At 50.4% G+C, this 25,833-nt stretch overlaps 1 protein-coding gene across 4 annotated transcripts in view; it reads left to right on the top strand.

Moving 5' to 3' along the window:
* The window catches only part of LOC138510527 (zinc finger protein 454-like), a 628,028-nt gene that overhangs the window by 383,854 nt on the left and 218,341 nt on the right, over positions 1-25,833 (top strand). For all 4 annotated transcript variants that reach the window (XM_069626245.1, XM_069626246.1, XM_069626248.1 and 1 more), the window contains exon 6: positions 23,876-23,965. In XM_069626245.1, coding sequence (XP_069482346.1) covers positions 23,876-23,965 — 90 coding nt within the window. The remainder of the gene's footprint in view (positions 1-23,875; positions 23,966-25,833) is intronic.

Below are 25,833 nucleotides of genomic sequence, written 5' to 3'. Positions count from 1 at the left end.
CTATTTCCAGATGGCTCTCCGGCTGCATCATGCACTGCCACCGGTTGGCTAACCGACTGCTACCAGGCCGTCCGAGAGCCCATTCGACCAGAGCAATCGCTGCTACTACGGCGTTCCTATCTGGTGTGCCCCTGCTGGACATCTGCAGGGCTGCTACGTGGAGGTCGACGCACACCTTCACTAGATTCTACTGCGTCGATCGGGATTCCAGGGAGGAGTCCAGGGTCGGCCAAGCAGTGCTGCGCAACCTGTTCGCTTAAGGTGGGCCTGGTGAGGAGGTAAGAGATGCTTAATGTGGAGTTGTTGTATTGCTTAATGTTGAGCCTTTTGCCACCTCCCGTGGTTGTGCATGTGTGTACTGCTATGTATTCTTATATTCATGAGCATGTGAGTCCATGCCAGACCCCATGCTGGAGAAGGAACAAGTTACTTACCTGTAACTGTTGTTCTCCAGCATGGGTCTGGCATGGATTCACATGCGAACCCTCCCGCCTACCCCTCTGCGGCTCTTCACTTGGTCATACTGCCACTTCACGTGCTACCAAATCTGAAGATGGCTGCCAGAGGCGGGGGCTTAGGGAGATGGCAGTCATTGGCTGTGGTCAGTATGATGCAGAGATCAGTGATTGGTTACTACTACGAAAGACAGATCAGAAACGAAACTGATACTGATTTTTCTTTACCGAGGATTCCCAGCCTGACGACGGGGAATATTCATGAGCATGTGAATCCATGCCAGACCCATGCTGGAGAACAACAGTTACAGGTAAGTAACTTGTTCCTTCCCTCACTCTCCATTAAATGCCTTACAGTTTGATTTGAAGGTGTGCCACAAAAATTACACAGTTTTAGGGCTCTGTTTCCTTGTTGACGCCTTTCCAGCACCTCACCACAATGCACCAGATTTAGCCTAAACCAAAGGAAGTCTTTCCTTATTGCCCTATCAGGAAACTTTAGAAGATAGTGGAAGAGGTAACCCAGTTTTTTTTCCATTAGAAGAAATGGGTTTATACAGGATGACTCCCTTACCTTTGCGATTGTTTCTATCCAATAGCATATTTCAAGCTTTTGCTTTACCTTCAATGGGTTTGTTATAAAGGTGTCAACCTCTAAATCAACCTTCTCCAACAATACCGTCACTCTTCCCTCTAAAGCAGACAGCACAGGTGATCTTGATTGTTCCAGATGATTTCTAATGTCTCCATAAAGCAAAGAGTGTCACAACCCACACTCTGAAGACCCCCTGGCCAACCTATGGGCCAGGGAGTGTCTAGATTCCTGCCCCCACTAAACCCAAGACATTGCAGCATAGGCCTTCTTGGGGCCAGTCCTGGCGCCTTTGGCACCAGGCTCATGTTTGAATATGGACTTGTGCTTGGGAACTACTTTTCCATAATGCCAGTCATGTGGACGCATCCTCATAAACTGGCTCCTTGAAACCAGGCTTGCAGTGTAGTGTTTTTGGGTGTGCTACCATAGGGACTATTTTACCTGGACTTCTTTCTTGAAGCTATTTAAACCACACCCGAATAGACTGACACGCTTCGCGTTAGTTTGCATTACTGCAATGTAACGCTCACTGTGTTCAGCTTCAGCCACGAACCTCGTAAGGACAGCACCTGCAAAGGAAAGGAGAAGACATCGTGAGAAAAAGGCAGCAGCTTACCTGAACTTCATCGCCAGCGGTCCACAGCTCTTCCGACCATCATCCTGGAACCAGAGCTCCCCCGGATCGACGGACCTGTAAAAGAGAAAAAACAAGGCATTAGACATTGTACAATTAACGAACTGTGCCGAAAGGCTTACCTCACCGGCCGCTCCTCAATCAGCATCACAACAGAAATTCCATACTCCGGCTGAGTACTGCGACCTGTGGAGAGGAAAAGATAACAGGTTAGCAAAGGCAAGGCATCGTAAGCGCAGCGCATAGCGCCCACTCACCGCATCAAGGTGCTCCAAAAACGCCCATACTTACCGGTGAAACACGGATTCCGCCTTGCCACATATTGGACTTCCGCGTACCTAGGAAGAAAAAGACATTGTTTAAAAGGCATGCAAGAACAGCAATATTCACAGCAATAAGATCTACCTGAAAGACTCAAGACGGATTGGCATCAGTGAAGCAACTCGATCGCCATTGCCCCACCAAGCTCAACGCGCCCCTGCCAAGACAGCAGGACGGAGAACCTGCCAACATCTAAAACAAGGTGAGGAGAAGTCCAGAAGGGTCGCAGACCTACAGGGAGGTGGGAGGCTGTTTACTCCGGTTGCCCAGTCCTGAACATAGCTTACCTGTATTCCAGGCAGAACTCTTCTGCTGGTCGGATCTGGGCATCACAAGGAGGGACATCTGAACCCAAATGCTGGGTGGCGCCCCCGTGGAACCAGGTGAGCGTAACAAAGAGGTCTTCCCTGTGATGACCTCACTATAAAGTGAAGCCAATTTCCAGTTTGCCTTACATTCCAATGACTTAAGGCCTAGCTCAAATCTTAGGCTCCATCCCGGAGTACAGGAAGGCAGACCCAGAGACTTCATCCAGATTCACCCCTCTACTGCACTCCAGTCTGAGGACCAAAGAAACGGCTTTGCCTCCAAACCATAAAGAATTAAGGGCACCACTTTTGCTAAATAGAATTTTATCAGCGGTAAAACTGAAACTTTGCAATATTTTGCATTTAGCTTGAGCATTTGGGAGGCTATCTGGGAGGCTTTTATTGCCACATCTGTTTCCACTTTATGGCGCGCTGAATAGGCATAGAGGTTACAGTCTAGATACTTTACCTCCTCCACCCTTTGGATCACTTGACTGCCCCCCTCCCCCCCAAGAACCTAATTTGAAAATAGATCTTCCTCTGCGGGTGTTTGAAAACTACAATTCTTGATTTGAGGGGATTAATGGTGAGATCATTTAATTCTGCGTATTCACCTAACTTTGACAAGAGTCGTTGCAGACCTGTCGCCGTTCTATCCAGCAAAACAAGGTCGTCTGTTTCTCCAGCATGGGGTCTGGCATGGATTCACATGCTCATGAATATTCCCCGTCGTCAGGCTGGGAATCCTCGGTAAAGAAAAAACCAGTATCAGTTTCGTTTCTGATCTGTCTTTCGTAGTAGTAACCAATCACTGGTCTCTGCGTCATACTGACCACAGCCAATGACTGCCCTCTACCTAAGCACCGCCTCTGGCAGCCATCTTCAGATTTTTACCGCACGTTCATGTGTTGGGATCCTCGTGCTATTGCTCTCGAGCGTTAGTGCTATTTTTTCACGTTTTTTCTCAAAAACTTCGTTTTTTCGGTCAAAAGAGCCTCAAGCTCCACCGACTCTCCATCCGATCAACGGGGACCCGTGTCAAGGGTGAAGATTTCGTCGAGCTACGCTTTTGGAGGACTCCAGAAGTTTCTCAGGCCCGGTCATGGCCCAGGAGAAGGGAAGCTCGACGCCCGGAAAGCTGTTCGGGGTCTGCCCTGGATGCCAGCTGCAGAACGTCTTCAAGGAGGACGAACACTCTTTTTGTCTTTACTGCCTACATGAGGACAAGACGCACATGGAGAAGGACTGTGCGTTTTGTGGCAACATGTCGGAGCGGACCATGAAGGACCGCCATCAACGTCTCGCCAACTGGCTGGAAGGGAAGAGCCCGTCCGGCGAGAAGAGGAAATCCGAGCGGTCTTCTAAGACCTTTGAGGACGCCCCGGCGACGGGGGTCCAACATAAGGCCAAGCACCGCGAGTCCGCTGGCACCGGGAGCGCCGAACGGTCGGGCTCTACGGGCGCCAGGCTGGGCGCACCCTCCCCGGCACCATCAACCACGAGCTAACGCTCTGGGTCGGGTAAGAGGAAGGCCGAGCACCCGGCGAGGCTCCTAGAGAGGCCCCGGTCGAGCTCGAAGGCGGAGGGGGAGCGAGGCACTGTCCCCCCCCTCAAGGATAAGGCGGTGAGCGCACCTAAGGTGGTGAAGGCCTTAATCCATCCGGCCAAGCCCTCTATCGAGTCTGTCGCGGCGGCCCTGGCTCAGCCTGTGGAGGCTACGCCAGTGGTGGCGACCTCGGGGCTCAGAGTCTCCCTGCCACCTCGGAGGGAGTCCTTTTTTTGTGGCCATCGATAGGACCCCCGTGAAACCCCCCGTGGGGAAGAAAAAGGCGGGGCAGGGCGTCGTCGTAGATTCGGCCTCAACCTCGGAGGAGGAGCTGGTCGAAGTCTTAAGCCACGGCCTCGGCGTGGAAGAAGACCGGCCCGTCGGGATGGATCCCGACGCAGGTGACGACGACATCGTCGAGGGTACCGACGGGGCCCCTGATCGCCCGTCGGATTCCCCTCTGCCAGCGCCGCGAGACAGCTCGGCGGCCATTTTGTTGGCTATACAGTCCTTATGCTCAGAGATAAGGACGAGACTACTGTTGCCGACGGAACCTCTCCCGTCGGGGGACCCAGAACCGGGACCTTCTGGGGTTCCCCCTACCAAGAAAAGAAGGATCCACCCTCCTCCTCCTTTTCAGCCGTCGCGCCCCTTCCAGCCCTCCTCCCCGTCCACCCGAGGGGATGATACGGGGACTGACACGGCAGCAACGGGTACGGACGACGAGGTATACGACGAGGATGTACCGTCGTCGCCTCCCACCAGGGCTTCTCCGCCCGACGAGATTGGATCGTTCCACTCCATGATCGCCAGGGCATCCGAGCTTTTCCAACTCTGCCCTGAGGAGAAGAAGATGGAAGGTTTCCTTTATCAGCGGCGCGAGGCCAAGAGGAAGACGGTCCTCGCAGTGCCTCTATTGGACGACATTTGGGATGAGGGCCTCACCCTCCTCAAGAACCCTTCCACGACGCCAGCTAGAAGAGACCGGTACGAGAAAAAGTACCGGGTCCCGGACACGGCCCCCCTGTGCCTCCGGGCGCAGCCTACCCCGGACTCCGTCGTCTCCGCGGTGGCCAGGAAAAAAGCGGGGGGGGGGGTGCGGCCTCCACATCGACTTCCCCACGGGACGGCGAGGGAAAGAAATTGGACGCTATGGGACTCGGAGTCATCTTGTCTGCAGCGACGACGATTAAAGCTGCCAACGCCTTGGCTATCGTGGCCCGATACGACAGGGAGCTCTGGTACAAACTGGCTTCCCTGCTGGACTTCTTGCCGGACGACAAGAGGGCAGAGGCCCTGGAGATCCTGCAGGAAGGTGAGGTGGCTTCAGACCACGCCATTACTGTCGCGACGGACATCGCAGACACTGGGTTCCGCCAGTTGGGCAACGGCGTTTGCCTTAGGCGGCGTGGATGGCTCAAGGCTACGGACTTCCGTCAAGACGTTCAGACCAGAGTCCTGGACATGCCCTTCGATGGGAACAACCTGTTTGGGAAAACAGTGGACGATTCCCTTCAGGCCATTAAAGCGGACACCGAGACGGCCCGGGCCCTTGGAGTTCTGCAACAACGACGGACGCCCTTTCGGAGCAGCGGAGGCAAGGGCGCCTCCAAAGGTTCCGGCGGCGGTTTCTCCTCCTACCGTCAAGCGGCCCGCTCGTCGTCTCAGGAGGCCTACAGAGGACGAGGCAAGTCTGGCGGACCCCGCCGTCGTCGCCAAGGACAAGGCGGCAAAACCTCGTCGAAGCAGGATTGAACCGGCCGTGGGGTCGGGCCCCCACCGAAGCACCCCGGTGGGAGGCCGGCTGGCGAGCTTCGTCAGCGTGTGGGAGTCCATCTCCACCGACCGTTGGGTGCTGGACGCCTTGGCCCGGGGCCACGCGCTCGAGTTTCAAAGAAAGTGTCCGCGCGTCCCCCCCGTGGGCAGGAAAGAACTTCACGTCCCTCAACTTCTCCTGGAGGTAAAGGCGATGCTCAGGAAGGGCGCCATCGAACTCGTCCCAAAGAGGCTTCGGGGCTCCGGAGTTTACTCGAGATACTTCCTCGTGAAGAAGAAGACGGGGGGATGGCGCCCCATCCTGGACCTGCGACGTCTGAACAAGTTCATCAAGGCGCAAAAGTTCCGGATGGTCACCCTCCAGCACGTCCTGGGTCAGCTGGAGGAAGGAGACTTCCTATCGTCGTTGGATTTGGAGGATGCCTACTTCCATATTCCCATCCTGAAGGGGCACCGAAAATTCCTCAGGTTTGTGGTCCAAGGGCGTCATTACCAGTTCAAAGCCCTCCCCTTCGGACTACGGTCGGCACCCAGGGTGTTCACCAAGTGCCTCGCACCGGTGGCGGCGCAGCTGCGCCGCGAAGGGATCCACGTCTACCCCTACCTGGACGACTGGCTCATCCGAGCCAAGACAAAGGAGCTCGCCGTGGTTCAGACGGCAAGGACCGTCCAACTTCTCACGGACCTGGGATTCTCCGTGAACTACGCCAAATCCCACCTGGTACCCGCGCAAGACGCTCTGTTTCTGGGAGCGAGGCTCAACACAGTGTCCCTTCTGGCCTCCCCGTCGGAGGAGAGGACCAGGACCATCCTGGGCAAGGTGCAGCGGATGTTGGTGGCCGACGCGGCCAAGGTGAGGTCCATCAAGTCCCTCCTCGGAATGATGTCTTCCTGCATCTACCTCGTTCCCATGTGCAGGCTCCGGATGCGCCCGTTGCAGGAGTTCCTGGACGCGCGCTGGATCCAAACGACGGGCAGCTTCGAGGAAAGGATCACACTCGACGAGAGTTTCCGACGAGCGTTCCGGTGGTGGGGCACCCGCGCGCATCTGACGGCGGGCATGGACTTCCAGACCCCAGCCCACCAGGAGACAGTGACCACGGATGCCTCCCTGGAAGGGTGGGCAGCGCACACCGAAAATCTGCACGCAAGAGGCCTTTGGCTCCCGACGGAGAAATCCTTACATATCAACGTCCTGGAGCTCCGTGCAGTGTTTTGGGCCCTCAGGTCCTTCCTTCCGTCCCTCAAGGGCAAGGTGGTGAGGATCTTCACCGACAACACTACCACCATGTTTTACATCAGGAAACAGGGCGGTACCAGGTCCCCAGCACTGTCCAAGGAGGCGCAGGACCTGTGGCATTGGGCAGTCGCCCAAGGGATGTTTCTGGTGCCGTTTCATCTGGCAGGGATAAAAAACACCATCGCCGACTCACTCAGCAGGGAGCTGCGCTCGTGCCACGAGTGGGAACTACGCCAGGATCTAGTGGATCGCCTCTTCCGACGGTGGGGCACACCCCAGATCGACCTGTTCGCGACGGCGACGAACTCCAAGTGCCGGAGGTTCGCCAGCAGGTTTCCCCAGGCGAAGAGCATGGGCGATGCTTTCTCGTTCCCCTGGGAGGGCCTGTTCCTCTACGCGTTCCCTCCTTTGCCACTGCTGATCCGGCTCGTCAACCAGCTCAAGAGGTCACGGTGCAGGATGATCCTCGTCACACCTGCGTGGCCGAGGCAGATATGGTTCCCGGACCTTCTGGACTTGTCAGCGTCCCCGCCAATCAAGCTGCCGGTGGACGCGGATCTGCTCTCCAGGGAAGGAGGCGCCATCCTCCACCACGACCCGAAATCGCTGAACTTGCAGGCCTGGCTCCTGCAGCGCTAGAGTTTGGAGGATACGACATACCGGCCGACTGCAGAGAGGTTCTTGCAAAGGCCAGGGCGTCCTCGACTCTTAAATGCTACGGACACAAATGGAAGAGGTTCTCTGTCTGGTGCCACGCATAGAAGATTAACCCTCTACGGATTACGGCTCCCCAAGTACTGCCGTACCTGCTGACGCTGGCCAAAGCTGGACTGGCACACGCGTCCATCAAGATTCATCTTGCTGCGATCTCCCGATACACCAGAACCACGGGGCGGACGTCCTTGTGGTCTCATCGTCTGGTGAAAGAGTTCATGAAGGGACTGTTCAGATCGTTCCCGCCGGTGAAGGCTCTGGCCCCGGCGTGGGAGCTCAACGTGGTGCTGACCAAGCTCATGGGACCTCCGTTCGAGCCTCTGCACTCGGCCCCGTTGAAGTTTCTGTCGTGGAAAGCAGCGTTTCTTGTGGCCATCACCTCCGCACGATGGGTGGGAGAGATCCAGGCCCTTTCCTGCAAGGCCCCGTACTTGACTTTTCACGACACGAGGGTAGTGCTCAGGACGCACCCCTCCTTCATGCCCAAGGTACCGTCGGACTTCCACCTCAACGAACCCTTGGTGTTGCCTGTATTCTTCCCGTCGCCGGCTGAGAGAACTTTGCACTCGCTGGATGTGGCTAGAGCGCTGAAGTTCTACGTGGACCGCACGAAGTGTTTTCGGAAGACGTCACAACTCTTTGTGAACTTTGGACCTGTCAATCGGGGGAAGGCTCTCTCGAAGGCTTCCATTTCCAGATGGCTCTCCGGCTGTATCATGTACTGTCACCGGTTGGCAAACCGACCGCTGCCTGGCCGTCCGAGAGCCCATTCCACCAGAGCGATCGCAGCTACCACGGCGTTCCTATCTGGTGTGCCCCTGCTGGACATATGCAGGGCTGCTACGTGGAGGTCGACGCACACCTTCACGAAATTCTACTGCGTCGACCGGGATTCCAGGGAGGAGTCCAGGGTCGGCCAAGCAGTGCTGCGCAACCTGTTCGCCTGAGGTGAGCCTGGTGAGGAGGTAAGATGCTTAATGTTGAATTTGATGTAATGCTTAATGTTGAGCCTTTGCCACCTCCTGTGGTTGTGCATGTGTGTACTGCTATGTATTCTTTATTCATGAGCATGTGAATCCATGCCAGACCCCATGCTGGAGAAGGAACAAGTTACTTACCTGTAACTGTTGTTCTCCAGCATGGGTCTGGCATGGATTCACATGCGAACCCTCCCGCCTACCCCTCTGCGGCTCTTCACTTGGTCATACTGCCACTTCACGTGCTTCCAAATCTGAAGATGGCTGCCAGAGGCGGTGCTTAGGTAGAGGGCAGTCATTGGCTGTGGTCAGTATGACGCAGAGACCAGTGATTGGTTACTACTACGAAAGACAGATCAGAAACGAAACTGATACTGGTTTTTTCTTTACCGAGGATTCCCAGCCTGACGACGGGGAATATTCATGAGCATGTGAATCCATGCCAGACCCATGCTGGAGAACAACAGTTACAGGTAAGTAACTTGTTCCATATGCCATCCAATGGACCTTCTTTCCATTTATCTCTGGGTTGACCAGTGCAGACGACTCGAGGAAAACACCCATATCTGCTAAGAAGAGGTTAAAAAGTAACAGGGACCCCAGGGAACCATGCCGAACATCCTTCTCCATCCTAATGTACTCTTATAAATGGCCCTGTTCGTCCAGCCTGACTCTTATGGAAGTGTCTCTATGCAGTTCCACCAACATGGCTAACAGAGAATCTGGCATGCCCCAGCTCTTAAGCTTGTTCCTGAGCAAGGTTCTATTAACCTGGTCGAATGCTTGGACAGATCGACCCACGCTCCATACAATGGCATGTTCTCCCTTAGTCATCGTATTTTCACTAGTTAAATTCAAAACTAAGCCATTTAGGGCTGTTGACAAGCCTTTTCTAAAGCCCGTCTGGTAGTGAGACAGGATCATTTGCCGATCAACCCAGGCTGAGATTTCATTTAGCAACAGCCTCAAAGATTTTACTCTTGATGTCGAGTTGGGCCATAATCAGCTGCTTCTCGACGATCACCTCCCTTAAAGAGAGGTATTATCATGGCTGTTTTCCAGGAGGAAGGAAAGGCACGGCTCTCCAAAATCTCTTCAAAGAGACGACATAATATCCGGGACCATAATACGGGCTCACTTTTAAGAATTTGATAAGTGAGCCCGTTGGACCCGCTGCATTAGAAGTAGATGATTTAAGAATGATATCCTTTAGATCCTCCTCGTTGAAGGTTAATATCCGAGGACCATTTAATCTATAGCTAGGGCTAGTACACCCTGGATCTGACATTTTCGGTCAAATGCTCCACCCACCCGGCCTCGCGGACTAAGTTACAGAGGGAGCTATTGTCACCCGATTCTAACTGGCCAACTATTGACCGAAGTTCCTGGCGTTGTTTTCTCTCAGAAGCTCTAACATGAATTCCCCATCTCTTTGCATCCTGGAGACTCTGCGGTTTCTCGACCATGAGAGGTAGTTGGTTTTGGTCATTTTAACCTCCGGCGTGTACTCTGCTGTACCCAATCCAGCTAATTTTAAGTTACGAAGAGCACTTCTCAGCTCTCTTTTCCTCTTGTGGGTCTCCTCATCAAAACAATGCAAATGCTTTTGCATATGTCTTCGCCTAGGAATACTGGGGGCTGAGGAGGCCCAGATAAAGTGTATGAAGTTGGCCGGATGCCATTGCGTCTCCCAAATGAATCTATGTACCTTTTTTAACTGGGCATTCAATTTTGAACCGACAACTTGATACTTTATCAGTCTTTTTTTACATTTCGATCCCACTAGAGCTTGTCGATCTAAACCCGATGACGAGGTGGCAAGATTAGAGAATGGTAGCTCCAATCTGCAATGATCACTACCACCTCCATGTTTTATCACCAGGGAAGAAGGGAAAGAAAGATTCGGATAGAAAAATGTAATCCAGGGCTGATGATGAGTTCCCTCTATGCCAAGTAGTAGGGGGACCCCCCCCTCGCCCTCTGCACTTCCAATAACCATACTCAAATCCCAGGATTTCAAAAACTCAACCAGATTTACCCGTTGTTTGAGATTTTACAAATGGGTGGATTTTCTGAACCACCAGGTTCCATTTCGATTTTTTCCAACAAGGAAGCTAAAATCGCCAGGAATGGTAGAAGTTCTGAGCACGAGGGGTTCCAGTATATGTTGAGCATTATCCACAAAGAGCCCATACGCTCACCCTTTAGGAATATTCTACAGGCCTGAATTCCAATAGGTTCTTAAAGGTTTGGATGGCTTCTCTTATTGTTTGATTTTTGAAAACCATCAAAAGACCTCCCGAGGGTCTCCCTTTTGCCTTCTGCTGTGCTGGTAGACAAAATATCGAGAAACCTTCTATGCTGATGGGATTTACTAACCAGGTTTCTTGCAGTAGCACAATATCACTAAAGTCACACAAATAATCTCTCATCCCCCTGGCCTTAAAGGTCCTGGAACCCCTTGTGTTCCAACTTATTAGGTTTATTTTTTCTTGTCTAAAGCTGCTGAGGTCCCATACCCAGCTTCACAAGAACCTGGGAAAGGATTTCTGGCAGTAGAGTTAAAGCATTCTCCCGAAGTTTAGAACCCGCAGAATCCATCCCATCCCCAGTTTGCTCCCTACTTTGCTGTTCCCCCAACATTTGAGGAACTATTTTTGACACCCCCTTGTCCTGAGCAGAAGCTTTACCACTGCCCCAGACTCAGATATATTTATTTCTGAGTCTTGTGGAATCTGCTTAGATCACATTTGTATTTATTTAGATTTATATAGCGCTTTAAGCCAAAGCGCTTTACATGAGGAACAAGCAATTACAACAAGTAATACATAACATTGAATCAAACCAGAGAACCGTACAGGGAACAATTTACATTATTGTTGAGGTTAAGTGCATATGGGGGGACTAAGTGAGAGAGGAGGGTTAGAAGGTGAAGGAGGAGGAGGATTCAATGGAAAAGGAGGAAGCAGAGAGAGCTGGGGGATGAATGGAAGAGGTAGGAGTTTAGAGAGGTGCGAAATGAGGGGTAGGTGGTAGCAGAGCGGATTGGGAGGGAAAGGCGGTTCCAATGGTAAGGAGCAAGAAGTTGGAAGGAGCGGAAGCGGGAAGGGGCACAGGGTGGAGGAGGAGGAGGAGGAGGAGGAGGAGAAAGAAGGAAGAGATCTGCAGAACGGTGAGAGCAAGGAGGGGTGTAGAAAGTGAGGAGGGAGGATAGGGAGGGGCAAGACAATAGAGGGCTTTGAAGACAAGACAGAGGAAGTTGAATTTAAGCTGGGAGTTGAAAGGGAGCCATCCTAGTGAGTCGAGGGAAGAGGAGATAGAGTCGTGAGGTGAGAGAAGGCAGAGGGAGTGGTAGATGGATTTGTGGGGCGAGAGGTGGGAGGAGGGGAGTCAAAAGAAGAGAGTGGAGCAGTAGAAGAGTCTGTAGAAGATGTGGTGAGAAAGAGATAGGTGGGGGTCGATGTGGAGACCAAGGTTGCGGGCATGAGAAGGGGTGAAGGGGAGTTGGGAGGGGGGGAAGGAAATGAAGGGAGGAGGAGAGGGAGGAGGAATAGTACTGGCAGGGAAGAAGAGAAGCTCAGTTTTTTCAGAGTTGAAAGAAAGGAAGTGAAAGGACATCCAGGATTTAATGGCGGAGAGGCAAGAAGAGAGCTTAAGGTGGATGTCAGGTGTGAAGGAGGAGAAGGAAAGGAAGAGCTGGGTGCCATCAGCATAGAAATAGTGTAATACACCAAAGGAGGATATAATGGGGCAGGGCAGGAGGTATAGAGTGAGAAGAGAAAGGGGCCAAGGACAGAACCTTGGAGAACACAGTGGTTGAGAGGAAAGACAGGTGAGGAATGGCCACCCCAGGAGACTGAAAATGACATGCTGTGCATAGGCCGACATCTAGTGGAAGCTGCGGAGTATAAGTTTGTTTTTCGAAACTCGAAAATGGGCGTCGACGTAGGGCGTGCCAGTAATACCATCCCTAGTGTGACGTCCACTGTACCCATGATCCCTCACTCGTGTAGGACCCTCAGATTGTTTTTTTCCGCCATACTTGTCGGAAGCATTGTGCGGAGTTCCCTGGCTTTCAGCCATTTTGCTAAAAATCATATTAATTACCCCGTTCTTTCACTCCCACGTTGAGACACCGAAGATCGACGCCGGTTCGAAGAACTAACAACGCTCGAGCTGCACAATGGACTCTGGCCTCGGCCCTGCAAGTAGGGAGAGTGGGGGGTGGAAACATATCACTCTTATTATTTCCTACATACACTAGCCCGCTGCCATAAGGTGACATATGGAGAGTACTCCATTAAAATTTTGCCCCAAGTGCAACCGCAAGTACCCTTGGGTTGACAAACACACCACCTGTAATCTTTGCTTGCTGTGGGACCACCCCAAAGCTAACTGCAGAGCGTGTAAGCTTTTTAAGGAGAAAACACTCAAGGACCGCTCCACTAAACGTTGGGCCCACCACGCCAGGCAGCTCGAGGCCATGGAAGCGGTGGGTGCCTTCAGTGATGGCAGCGACGCCGCCTTTTCGGACCGCGAGGGCACAGGGGCGTCGAAAGACACCCAAGTGCTAGTCCCGACCTCGGAGGATTGTCCGGCAGGGCAGTTATGGGGAACACACCCGGCGAAACGAGGCTACCCAAACTACTACTACACCTAAACACACTAAGGCCAACCGAGACTCTACACGCGTGTCGAGTTCTCGGAAGAAAGAGGCACATAGAGAGCGGTCCGCGGAATCGGTGTCCTCTGGGTGTTCCAGGTCGAGATCGCCGTATGACACAAGGCAGTCGTCCACAGTTGCCAAGAGTGCCTCGCTCCCAAAGTTAGGGAGGTGTGTTCCTCAGAAGACGAATCTGACCTCCACCCCCAGGCCGCACACCAGTCGGCTCCGGCAGCCCGTTCAAAGTCTGCCTCCGAGTCCCGACAGGTGCACACTCGAAAGATACAGAGAGTACCCCCGAATCTCGATGTCAGGTGTCGAAAGATTCAGAAAAATCCAAACCATCAGGGAAACACTCTTCCACTCATGGGAAAGGGGACAAACAGCAGAAAAAGTCATCCCACTCAACTGCTGCACCGCAGGTACACAAGGACAAACGCAGGTCGTCAGATAAAGATAAATCCAAGACCCCTGTCCCTGTCACTACACCCAAGCTCATCCCTCCCACTCTTCAGGATATGGGATTAGAAGAAGAACCTCAACAGGAGGTTGTCATGCCCAGCTCAGAGAATGGAGCAGTGAGGACATAGACAGGGTAATGAGGAGAATGTCTTCGTGGCGGATTTCTACTCTAAAAACCCAGAACATTTCCTCAGTTATCAGAGTACCCCTGACAACGCTACTTCTTCAGGATCCAGGGACCCTCATCCCCCTAATCGGAGAGCTGCAGAGCACCTCCGCATAGACACTCAGGGGGCGCAAGAAGAGAGGGACTTTGCAGAGGAGCTCGTGGGGGACAAAAGACCCATTGCTCAAGCCATTCCTATTCTCAAATCCATCCAACGAAGAATTGATCCTTCCCTTCTCACCCCTAATCTCACTAGGGCTGTAAACCCCAGAATTGAGAAGATGTTCAGGGCCGCCCAGTCGGACCCACTTTACATAAGGGGTCAACTTAAGCCCGACTCATTGGTTATCACATACACCAGAAAGAGAGCGGGGACACCTCGATCTTCATCTGAGGCTCCCCCAGACAAGGAGAGCAACAGAATGTATGGGTTAGGAAGGAAAGTGGCCTCCACTTCCGCTTACCAGGCAAGCATCGCCAATACCACCACTCTGCTGGCAAGCTATAATTGTTAACAGTGGGAGCAGGTAGCTGCTCTCATTGACTCCGCGCCGGAACCACTAAAGGGCCAGTTAGCCCAAATAGTATCGGAGGGTAGAGCCGTGTCCGGTTGCATTCTGAAGACGACCTTTGATGCCGTAGATAATGCAGGCCGGCTCATAGCACAGAGCACTGTCATTGAAAGGCACGCTTGGCTAAGACAGTCAGGGTTTAAACCCGAGACCCAGGCTACCCTTATTGACATGCCGTGGAACTGAATGTCTTGTTTGGCAAAGCAGTAGAGGACGCACTCAAAACTGCCAAAGACTAGTACGATACACTGACGTCCCTGGGACAATTGACTAATAAGCCCACCAATCAAAGAGGTAATAGTAATTTTCATTGCTTACGCAGCCAGAATTCCCAGAGGGGCTCCAATTACGCACAGGGATAGGGTACATCGTGGGGTGGCAACCAACAGACTACCCAAAGTTACGGCAGAGGTAATAAAAGGAGCCGTGGTAGAGGAAGAGGCAGCCCAGGCAGAGGTGGTACGCCTCCCGCAAAACAGTGACGTTCCGCTCAGGGTCCCTTCCCACGCATCCCCAGTAGGGGGGCGCATTTCCAACTTCACCCAAGCATGGGAAGGGATCACATCGGACAGATGGGTGCTGTCCACAGAGTCCGCAGGATACTGCATCTGTTACGCTCACCTGACTCCCACGGAGGCGCTGGCCTGGTTCGCGCTGCTGTGACCTCTTCTAAGGTGAAGCGCAGGGTTCGGAAGACGGACTGGACCGGGCCCCCAAATCTGGCTTGTCTGGCTCGCAGAAGTATCCTTCTGTAGGCAAAAATAAGGGATTAACTGTCTGCGGGGTAATGCAATCGGCCTCCCACTTTCCCCTCTCACCCTCCTCGAAACCCTTCTGTGATTCCTCGTGGCATCTCACCTTAGGGTCTGGAAGGACGAGCTCTCCATCCTGCTTCTGATGCAGGGGCGCGTTGATATCCAGTTACTTCACTGGATTTTCGGATTGGTGAGAACCAAACTTGCTTGGCTTCCAGGTAAGTTTTTTGATAAGAGGTTCCCCTTGTGTCCATGCATTAATGTACTAATGCTAGTGTCTTTTTCCCCATAGGGGCCAGGGTACGGAATGCCGGGGAACAGGCACTGACCCGAGATGAGAGGTGAAATCCTTGTAGAAATCAGGGAAGTCTTTAATTAGCGTTTTTTGGTAATGTCTTTTCATTCGCTCATTAACGCTGATGTCTTTTTTTCCCCTTAGGGGCCGGGGTCCGGAAATGCCAGGATGCGGAGCGGACCCGAAATGAAGAGGGAATGAATCAACAGGTAAGTCTTAACATGGAGATTTAGCTTTCCTTATTCCCTTCTCTCTCTCACCTTTTGTTATGGTCTTTTACTCCCTAGGCGCTGGGGCGTGACTGCGAATCCGGATGATCGCTGCTGAACATGGAGGCGCCCTGTAAAGGTGAGTGGAATGCGGCGCTGCAGCGATCGACGCGATGAGCTTTTAAATAAAAGTTTTCCTTTTCAGGATTGTCGGCGAGATGTCTCCGGGATGCGGATTTAGCAGGTAAGGACTTTTCCTTCTTCTGTTCTCTTCTTCTCTTCCTTTGCAGGTGATCCAGGATGCTGGGAGGCATGGCAGAAGTCAGGATGCAGGAGCAGACACAGTGAGCGTCCAGCTGCTAGATGCAGAACAACGCGAAGCACGTGTGGCTGTTCGGGTGGGGTTTAAATAGCCTTGGAAGAAGTTCCAGGTATGTATCCTTCCTCCAATCAGGTATGTATCCTTCCCCGACCACGCCCGTATGGTAAATTAGTCCCACAGGTAAAGTAGTTCCTTTCAGGCCTCAAGGAGGCCGGGATCCTGCAGCATGGTCTGCATCAGGTAAGTGCACCCAAGCACTCCCATAATGAGCCTGGCGCCTATGGCGCCAGGACTGATGTCTTTTATGAGCCTGGCGCCATAGGCGCCAGGACACTGTCCAAAGGGCCGCTATATGGGGTTGCTGGGTCCTTCATTGGGGACTGGATGTCCGCTTTTGGGGACGCAGGGCTTGAACCGGCTCCCCGGGAGCGGGCATCATGACAGCATCGAGCTGCTGGAGTGCCCCTGCAACCTCCCTCCACGACAAAAGATACATTCCCTGGACCACCAGAAGATCCTCCTCGAAGAAATTGTCAATCTTCTCGGAAAGGATGCAATAGAACTCGTCCCGGGCAACCAGGTAAACAAGGGTATTTATTCAACTTACTACTTTGTGCCAAAAAAAGATTTGACAATGCGCCCAGTATTAGACTTATGCCCTGCAAAACAGTATGTCAAGCCCCAAATATTTCGCATGACTACTCTCCAAGAGGTAATCCCCCTCCAAAAAAAGGGGATTACATGGCAACATTGGACATGAAAGATGCCTATTTTCATATTTCCATGTTGCCAGCGCACAGAAGATTCTTGCGCTTCAAGGTGGACAGTCAGCACTACCAGTTCAAGGTGCTGCCCTTCGGTATAGCCTCGGCTCCAAGGGTATCACCAAGGTACTGGCGGTGGCGGCGGCACACCTATGCAGGGAGACAATCCCAGTGTACCCTTACCTGTACGACTGGCTCATCATGGGGGAGACCCCAGTAATTTGCAGATCAAACATCCAAAGAACGATTGACCTCCTCTTCGAAATTGGGTTTCTCTATCAACGAGAAGAAATCGAGCCTGGTGCCAAGCACCTCCAAACAGTTCCTAGGAGCTGTCCTAAACACTCAAGAGGGGTTGGCCTTTCCATCAGAGGAAAGAATTTGGAACCTGCTACTGCAAATTCCTCTATATTAGCCCGGTCGCCAGATAAGGGTGCACAAAGCGATGCGTTTGCTAGGCATGATGGTGTCATGTATTTACCTGGTCCCCCACGTGCGCCTGCGCATGCGACCCATGCAAGAATGGTTGCGAAACAGTGGTCTCAGGCTCGTGGTCAGTGGGACGATCTAGTGGTCGTTTCGCCAACATTTGTACAAAGTCTTCACTGGTGGACAAGAGAGAACCTGTCAAAGAGGAAACCCTTTTACGATCCGGAGATGCAAGCTGTAGTCACTATAGACGCATCACTGTCGGGGTGGGGAAAACACCTCCTTCACCACACAGCTCAGGGTCTCTGGTCTCACACAGTGGCCAAGAATCGCATCAATCTGCTAGAGTTTCTGGCAGTCTTCAGAGCGCTTCGAGCGTTCGAACCCCACCTGTTGAACCTGTCAGTACAGATCTTAACAGACAGTACGACAGCAATGTTTTACGTAAACAAACAGGGAGGGACTCGTTTGCCAAATCTGTCCAGGCTTGCCCAGAAAATTTGGACATGGGCACTCAGACAAAACATTTAGCTGTCATCTCAACATGTTCCAGGGGATCTCAATTCACTAGCAGACGCTTTGAGCAGAGATGCCCTCCCAGAAGAACACGAATGGTGTCTATACAGAGAAATCATAGAAGACCTCTTCTCACAGTGAGGTTTCCCCACCATAGACCTATTCGCCACAAACGAAAACAGACAATGCCCAGGATTCGCATCCAGGTTCCCCCAGCCAGACTCCAAGGGGAACGCCCTGTGGATGAACTGGTCAGGGATGTTTGCCTATGCTTTTCCACCAACTCCTCTCATGAGGAAATTGGTCAACAAGATGCACAGGGAATCGATGACCCTCATCCTAGTTGCTCCCATGTGGGCGAGACAACCGTGGTTCCCACTCCTGCGCAGACTAGCAGCGTGCGAACCCATCAGACTCCCGTGCTGAGACAACCTACTATCCCAGCACCAAGGTCAAACAGTGCATCCGCAACCCAGCTCAATGAACTTGGCAGCATGGCTCCTGAAGTCAGAGTTTGGACATCTCAACCTACCACAGAGATGCATGGATATCCTAAAAGAATCTAGGAAACCAAACACGAGGCACTGTTACTTTGATAAATGGAAAAGATTTGTTATCTGGTGCCAGAATAAGCAAACCAACCCAGTTGATTGCACTCCTTCCAGTATTGTCACTTACATGCTCCACCTGCTGGACGCAGGGTTGGTGTTTAATTCACTCAAGGTACACCTGGCAGCGCTATCAGTCTATACCACCTCCCATAAGAAGGTGTCATGGTGGAAAGTACCAGTGGTTAAAGCCTTCTTGGAAGGGGTAAAGAGACTCCACCCTCCAATTTCAAACCCACCACCTGGTTGGGACCTTAATGTGGTGCTTGCTAAACTCATGGGCCCACCCTTTGAACCCATGCATAAAGCTAGTCTCAAACACTTGACCTATAAGACTGCCTTCTTAGTAGCCATTACATCCATAAGAAGGGTTAGTGAAATTTAGGCTCTGTCAGTGCAGGATCCTTTCTTTACTGTTCATACGGATAAACTGGTTCTACGAACACACCCTAGGTCTCACCTAAGTTTATTTCTAAATTCCATGTTAACCAGTCCATTGAGCTACCGTCCTTCTTCCAAGAACCCAAAATCTCTGCTGAGGTGAAACTACACACGCTTGATGTGCGAAGAGCGTCCTCTACTATGTAGACGACCAGACCGCTGAGAAAGACAGACCAACTGTTTGTCTCCGTAGCTACAGGCAGAGAGGGAGATCGCGTCTCTAAAGGTGCCATCTCAAAATGGATAGTCAAGTGTATCCAACTGTGTTACTCCCTTTCTGAAAAGACTGTCTTTTACGCTAAGAGCCCACTCTACAAGAGGCACTGGGGCCACTCTGGCTTTCATTGCAAATGTAACCCTTGACACCATTTGCAAAGCAGCTACATGGAGCTCTATTCACACCTTTACTCAGCATTACTGCATTGACACTCGTTCCAAGACAGATACTCGAGTGGGACAAGCGGTTCTAAGACGCCTGTTTGCTCATGACCCTTCTCACATCCCACCTCCTTCTAACACTGCTCGCTAATCTATGCACAGCATGTGCTCTAAGCAGATTCCACAAGCCTCAGAAGGGATACATTAATCACCGTAATCGTATTTCTGATGCTTGTATCTGCTTAGATTCACATGAGCCTGCCCTTCCTCCCCTCTGAGAGAAGGCGCATGGATGCTTGTAGTCTTATCCATCCCTCTGCTTGGATAATCTGTACTCGCGCTACTCCTCATGCTACCTCATGTCAGAAAAAATACAATCTGAGGGTCCTACACGCATGAGGGGTCATGGGTACAGTGGACGTCACACTAGGGATAGTATTACTGGCACGCCGTATGTCGACGCCCATTTTCGAGTTTCGAAAAACAAACTAATACTCTGCAGCTTCCACTAGATGTCGGCCTATGCACAGCATGTGAATCTAAGCAGATGCAAGCATCAGAAATACGATTACGGTGAGTAATGCATCCCACATATATCTCAGAACATCCACGGTGTGCCCTGCAGAGTGAGTAGGGCCAATGGGGGAGGGGGAGATTTGCAAGAGTCCCGGGAAGCCTGTAGATAGTCCACAGTGAGAGAGAGGCCAGGAGGGATGGAGAGCCTGTAGTCCTGCATTGGAATGATAGTAGCAGGGATCCACTCTGGGAAAATCAAGGCTACACCCCCACCACGACGGTTGGTTCTGGGTTTGGAGAGGATCTTGTAGCCATCGGGAAGGAGAGTGTCAAAACCTGTGACAGAGCTGACCATGAACCAAGCCTCGGTGAGACAGAGTACATCCAAAGCAAACAGGAGATGGCAGATGTCGGAGCCATGTTTGACAGCTGAACGAGAGTTGAGAGTAGCGTTGAGGCGCAGGTTGCCACATTTGAAGGACTTTCAGGGAGGGGTTCAGGCCTGCGGAAGTGTTGGAGATGCTCGAGGATGGGCAGAGAAGGCAGGGTAGTTTGAGAGGAAAAGGAAAGGGCCAGAGGGTTGGCGGAGGAGGAAGGCAACAGGGTGCCAGAGAAGTGGCTGATGAAGGAAGCGGCAGCGGAACATGAGAGGGGTAAGAAGGGATAGCAGGAGAGGAACGGAAGTTGATAGCGTGGGAAGCATCTATCAAAAAGAAGATTGGGCTGAGGGCCCTGTGCCAAGATGGTGCCATTTAAGTAGACATTAATTATGGTCTTAGAGAATTGGAAAGGGGTACAGGAGGACCTCCCACCGAGTGCCACCATTAATGGGAGGAGAGAAAAAAGGGGAGAGAACAGAGACCATATGGGTGTCCGTAGGCCTGGAGAGGGAACAATAAAGAGTATGTCGATAAGGGTCTGTCTGGAGGAAGCACTGGTGTATCAGCGACAAGGAGGCCTGGGTTGGAGACAAGAATGTCCCTTTTGGAGTTTCTTCCTGCCAGACTTAGTGAGAGGGATAAGATAGTCGATAGAAAAGCAGTTAGAGAAGACAGGTGAGACAGAGAGCACCACATGGAGGAAAGAGGGGGGGGCAAGTAGGGGAGGTGAGTGGGGGGGTCATGCAGGGAGGTAGACGGGAGGTAGGCACAAGGGGAGATACAAGAGGGAGGAAAGCACAATAAAGAGCAAAACAATGGACCTACAAATCGGATGTAATACAGAGCCAATAGCAAAGCACAGAACGCAGCAGGGAACCTAAAAGTAAGAAAGCAGATGCAATGCAGAACCAAAAGCAAAGCACAGAGCTCAATAAGAACCTGGAAGTGAAGAATACAGGCAATGCAATGTATTGCTGCAGACCGTGGAGAACAACACTGCCAATACTATCAACAAGCCACAGAACACTACAGGAGCCTAAAAGAAAGAAAGCAGTCAAGCACAACACATTGTCAAACAGTACACAATAGATCGAAGAAGGGACGGGCTAAGATGCAAGAGAAGGAAGGGAATGCGGGAGGGACGAAACAGGATGCGGGGACCTACAATGCGATGGAGCGCACAATGCTAGAGGAGCAAGGAAGTGCGCGCGCCCAGGTTCTGAGGGAGCGCACGCACCCGAGCAGGGTGCGGTGACCAACGATGTGAGGGAGGGCATGCGGCCAAGTTGCGAGGGTGCGCATGCAGGCTGAAGTTGCGGTAGAGCGAACGTAAGAAGGCGAGACGCGAGCATGGGGTTGTGGTCGAAAAGGAGTGCGAAGATCGGTTCCAGGGGGAGCAACACATATGCAAGAGTGCTTAGGGGCACACGCTCAAGGTGGGGATGCGTAGAGTGTAGTGAAGCTAACTTTCCCCGCACCTTATTACCTTGCGGCTGCAGACAGGAGGGTGAGGTCATCCGTGCTCAAAATCTGCACTGACCTCATCGCCGTCGTACACCTGCATTGCTCAACACTGTGAGGGGCACGTGTACATCGGCCACAGCAAATTGCAGGTTCTGTAACGAGGAAGGTTTATAGTCCTGAAAACATTTGTTAACGTATTGTAAAGGACTCCAGGGCCTGCGTTCCCAATGCGTGGGGAGATTTATCGAAACCTCTAAAATGGATATCAATGAACTAGAACAGGAGTTATGTTTTACCAGACACACTACCTCCTTGGTCCTAGCTGTGACGGGTTTCACTAAATCATTGGGATCGGATTCATCTTAAAGTTTTAAGAATCATGGAACACTTTGTAGATCGTGTAGTTCTATTTAAACAGCTATCTCTAGCAACAAATGCACTTTATTCCTGGATTGTTATGCACTTTATCATGTGACTGCTAGGTGTTGAAAAGGATAGTTTCATATGAAAACTTTTCTTTTCTTAAGTGAATTTTAAATTGTCTTTTGGATGAAAGATGGTTGTAATTTAATATTAACAGATTTTGTTTTCTTAAATTGAATTAATTTTACTGTTAACTGTTTTAAGTATTTTTTTGACTGATTTAACATTAACTACAACAACACAACAAAAAACAATTGAGAAGAACTTTCCTCATCCATGGACCAACATTTTTCTTGACCTCTTTGCATCATTCAGCACGTCCATGGCTGAGTTGCATCACCATTGTTGCATGCTTTTTCCATAATTGTCTGCTACCATCAAAGCGTATTACAAAAGTGGCTTCTCCCCAAAGGTTGATTTATGCCTAGCTCGGCGTGCTCTCTCTTTGACTGCTACATTTCTATTTATGCTGGACTCGCAGACAAGATGTGGTTCAAATTACAAAGCGCCCAGGACCGCACAGCATGACCTCTTTGACCTGCAACTCGGAAGTACATCACCCCTTCCCTGAAGGCATTGCACTGGATACCTATTAAGGACATTTCTCAATGCAAGGCAAACTGCACAGTGCAGAAAATGCTGAATGAAATTACTCTTGGTTTTCAAAACCCACATGCCGACCTGTCATCATTGCTCACACCCCCACAATTTGCTCCACATCCATCGGGTGAGCTACAAAAGATATGGCAGACAAGATACAACATCCAGGGCCCTATCTTTGGAAAATCCCACCCCAGTCTAGACAGGATCTACTAAAATTCCATTAAATGGCTAGTTCAAATTAGTATCAACTCCTTGATATAAGTACTTTAAGTCCAGCAGCCTTCTGCAACCAGTTGTGTTTGGCTTCGAGACTCAATCTTGCTGTTGACTCTGGTATCCCTTCACTCCTGTAATCTTCCCCACTTCACCCTCGCCCCCCAGAGAACTTTGAAGTGACTGAAACGCAGGATGAGTGCTCTTTAAACCTCCTAGATAAATCAATATAAATGTATCACAGAAGAGTGCCAGCATTTTGCAAACTAGTCTTGACGCTGCACCCAAAAGCATCGGTCCCGCCTAAACTGATTGCTTGTTTACTTGTGCAGAGGCAAAATGATCAAACACAGGTATGTTTCGTCCTTTTTGGGCCTTATCAGCTTTTGGCCACAACCCTCACACTAAGGGACAGCCACTAAGAAAATCAAAAAAGGGATGGATGGAAATGCTTGAGCCAACACTCGTGAACCACTGGGAATTCTTCTCTGTTACTCTTGTTTTCATATTGTCTGTGCCATGACCGAAAGGAACCAACCATATGCAATGCAACTGCCTGGTTAGGCCTGCACTGATTGAGAAGATGCAAGCAACACCAGACATGTTTATGATTTACTGAGTGTAATCAATATGAAGAAATTAAGTTCATAGGGGAAGCAACATCAGCATCTCCTTTTGGACCTTCCTGTTGCACTTTAAGAAGCATACTGTCATAACCATTGTCCTTTCATGTATTTTCACCACCAGTTGCTGTCCTTGAATAAATTAAGCTTTCTGGTCTGTATAAAGTCTACATCACTCATGGCCGAGAGCAGTAAAGACTGAATACACGTTTTATTATGTCCATAAGGCAATGCAAGGTCATTTAAAATCAATATAAATATAAATATGGCAGGGATTAAAAATGTTAAAACATGTTTCTGACACAGTATTATGTTTAGGACGAAGAAGGCAACACTTGTTACCAGTTATTTACACAGGAAATTCCTTGTTTTGAATGTATTGGAGTTCGCCAGATTTAGAAACATTGTAACTGGAGTAAAATGATGAACCAATTCATCATTTGAATATAAAGATTATCATTTGTAGAAGTTTCTTTTGTAATACAACTGTATATACATTTCTAACAGGATTTCCTGCTCTGGATTCTGAGTCGGATGCAAGTTTTATAGATGATATTGATGCTAGAAGAGATGAATGCATCAGCAGTCCAAACTCTGGTAAGGTTCACACATTTAATTTAGAGGTTGAAACATGTACCTTGATTTGGATTATCCACCAGAATACTTTAAGAAAAGGACATTGAATCAAGGGCAGACTCTGCAAAGTGTGTCTGTTATAGCTCTCCTGCAAGGAAGTTCAACAATATAAAAATATCATGGTAACTCAGTCACAAATTTCTTAGTAAGTTAACATGTTTATTTAATAGATATGTTATTAAGAAATGGTGCCTTCCGGCCACTTAGGACTCACTCTGTCTTCCTTGCATGCTCTTGTGCTGCTCACTCTGATGTTCTGTCCTTCCTCTCCCTTCTTTCTACTCTACTCGCTTCTTTCTCCTGCTCCTCTCTTTTCCTTTCTCACTCCTCCTCTCTGTCTCTCTGATGGTAATACCCTTCCCCACTCCACTACTCTCCCCTATTGGTTCTACTACTCCCCTCCCACGCCTACTCTGCTGTTTCCACTATACTACTTTCTGCTCTCCACTACTTCCCCTCTCACACCCACACCTTCTCCCAGTCTCCCACCTTTCACTGTCACGTTCCCAATCCATCTCATTCACTACTTCTCTCCCTCTTATCCTCACTCACCTTGCACACACTCTCACACCCAAGTACCACTTTCTCTCACCAACCAATATCTTACCTTGGCCACGCTTTCAACAATCCTTCTCCACGCTCCTCTACACCATCCTGTTTCCATTTGGTCCCCCTTCTCCTATCATCTCATGACTTCTCCTGAGCAACCCACTCGGCGTTGCTTTCCTTGTCCCTTTTATCCTCCCCTTGCATTGGTTCTCTTCCTCAGCTGGTTCCCCAGTCCAACTACTGGCTTAATTTTTCCCAGTGGCTGGGTTTATGCCCCGTCCCCTTTTTCATAAGAGGGTCCACTGGCATTAGGTCCCCATCCTCTCCTAACTGGGTCTAGTCTCTGCCCCTTTCACTACATATATATTTCTGTTGATCTGTGGGTGAGTGGATATATATGTATTTTTAGATTGTCTGTGTACATTGTGCTGATCGGTAATGCAGGTGATCTCTGTGTGAGTGTTTTGATTGGGTATTTTCTGTTTTTATACACCCTTATTCCCATAACGTGCAGAGCATTTTAGGTGTCAGCACTATTCACCTTTTATTAAACCTATCAATTAAACCCGTTATGGATCACTTCGGGTAGCACAAGCTAGACTTTGAGCCTATTTAAACACTTAAGAGTGGGAGTGGGTGGAGCCTGCAATGATTCCTTATGGGATCTAGGACGACATACACACCCATAGCACTTAAGGGGTTATGTGACACCCAAAGCTATCTCGGTGTCAGGGAACTTTACCAGCTTTTAAGCCACATTGAAAGATCTCAAAGGGAATGAGAAATGGGTTGGACAGAAAAGTCAGAAAATGAATTGGTGAAAACTTGAAAACTAGTGCTAGGACCACCTCCAACTCTGAGCAGTATCAACACTCTATGCCTTGCACTAGCCTTGTTTGGTAAGCCAGATCCTGACGAGAAATGGTGCAGAATTAAATCCCAAAGATTAACAGTCCCATGATAATTGCAGCCCTAATATACTGCAATTTAGGCTATGCAAATTTGCGTGAAGCTATACTGCCTTTGGCCTAAGCAAAAGACAACCAGTTTTAACATGCCTCAGAACCCGTATAAGAGCTAATCACCTTCAAAATGTTATTCCTCACCTGAAAATGTGTTCATGGAACTGCACCTCTATGGCTACACAAAATCATGCAGCCATTGTCCTAGGCCCATCCAATGCCAACATACCGAATGGATCCCAGAACTAAATGCAAAAAACAGGCAACTTGAGATTCTCCTCTGCATCCGTTGCCTCTGAAACAGCTCACCATTAGGAC

This window comes from Ambystoma mexicanum, chromosome 6p (assembly GCF_040938575.1).
Source record: "Ambystoma mexicanum isolate Mex_15411 chromosome 6p, UKY_AmexF1_1, whole genome shotgun sequence".
NCBI classification, from domain to species: Eukaryota; Metazoa; Chordata; class Amphibia; order Caudata; family Ambystomatidae; genus Ambystoma; species Ambystoma mexicanum.
The sequence above is the reverse complement of the archived record's forward strand: the minus strand, read 5'-3'. Positions and strand labels throughout refer to the sequence as shown.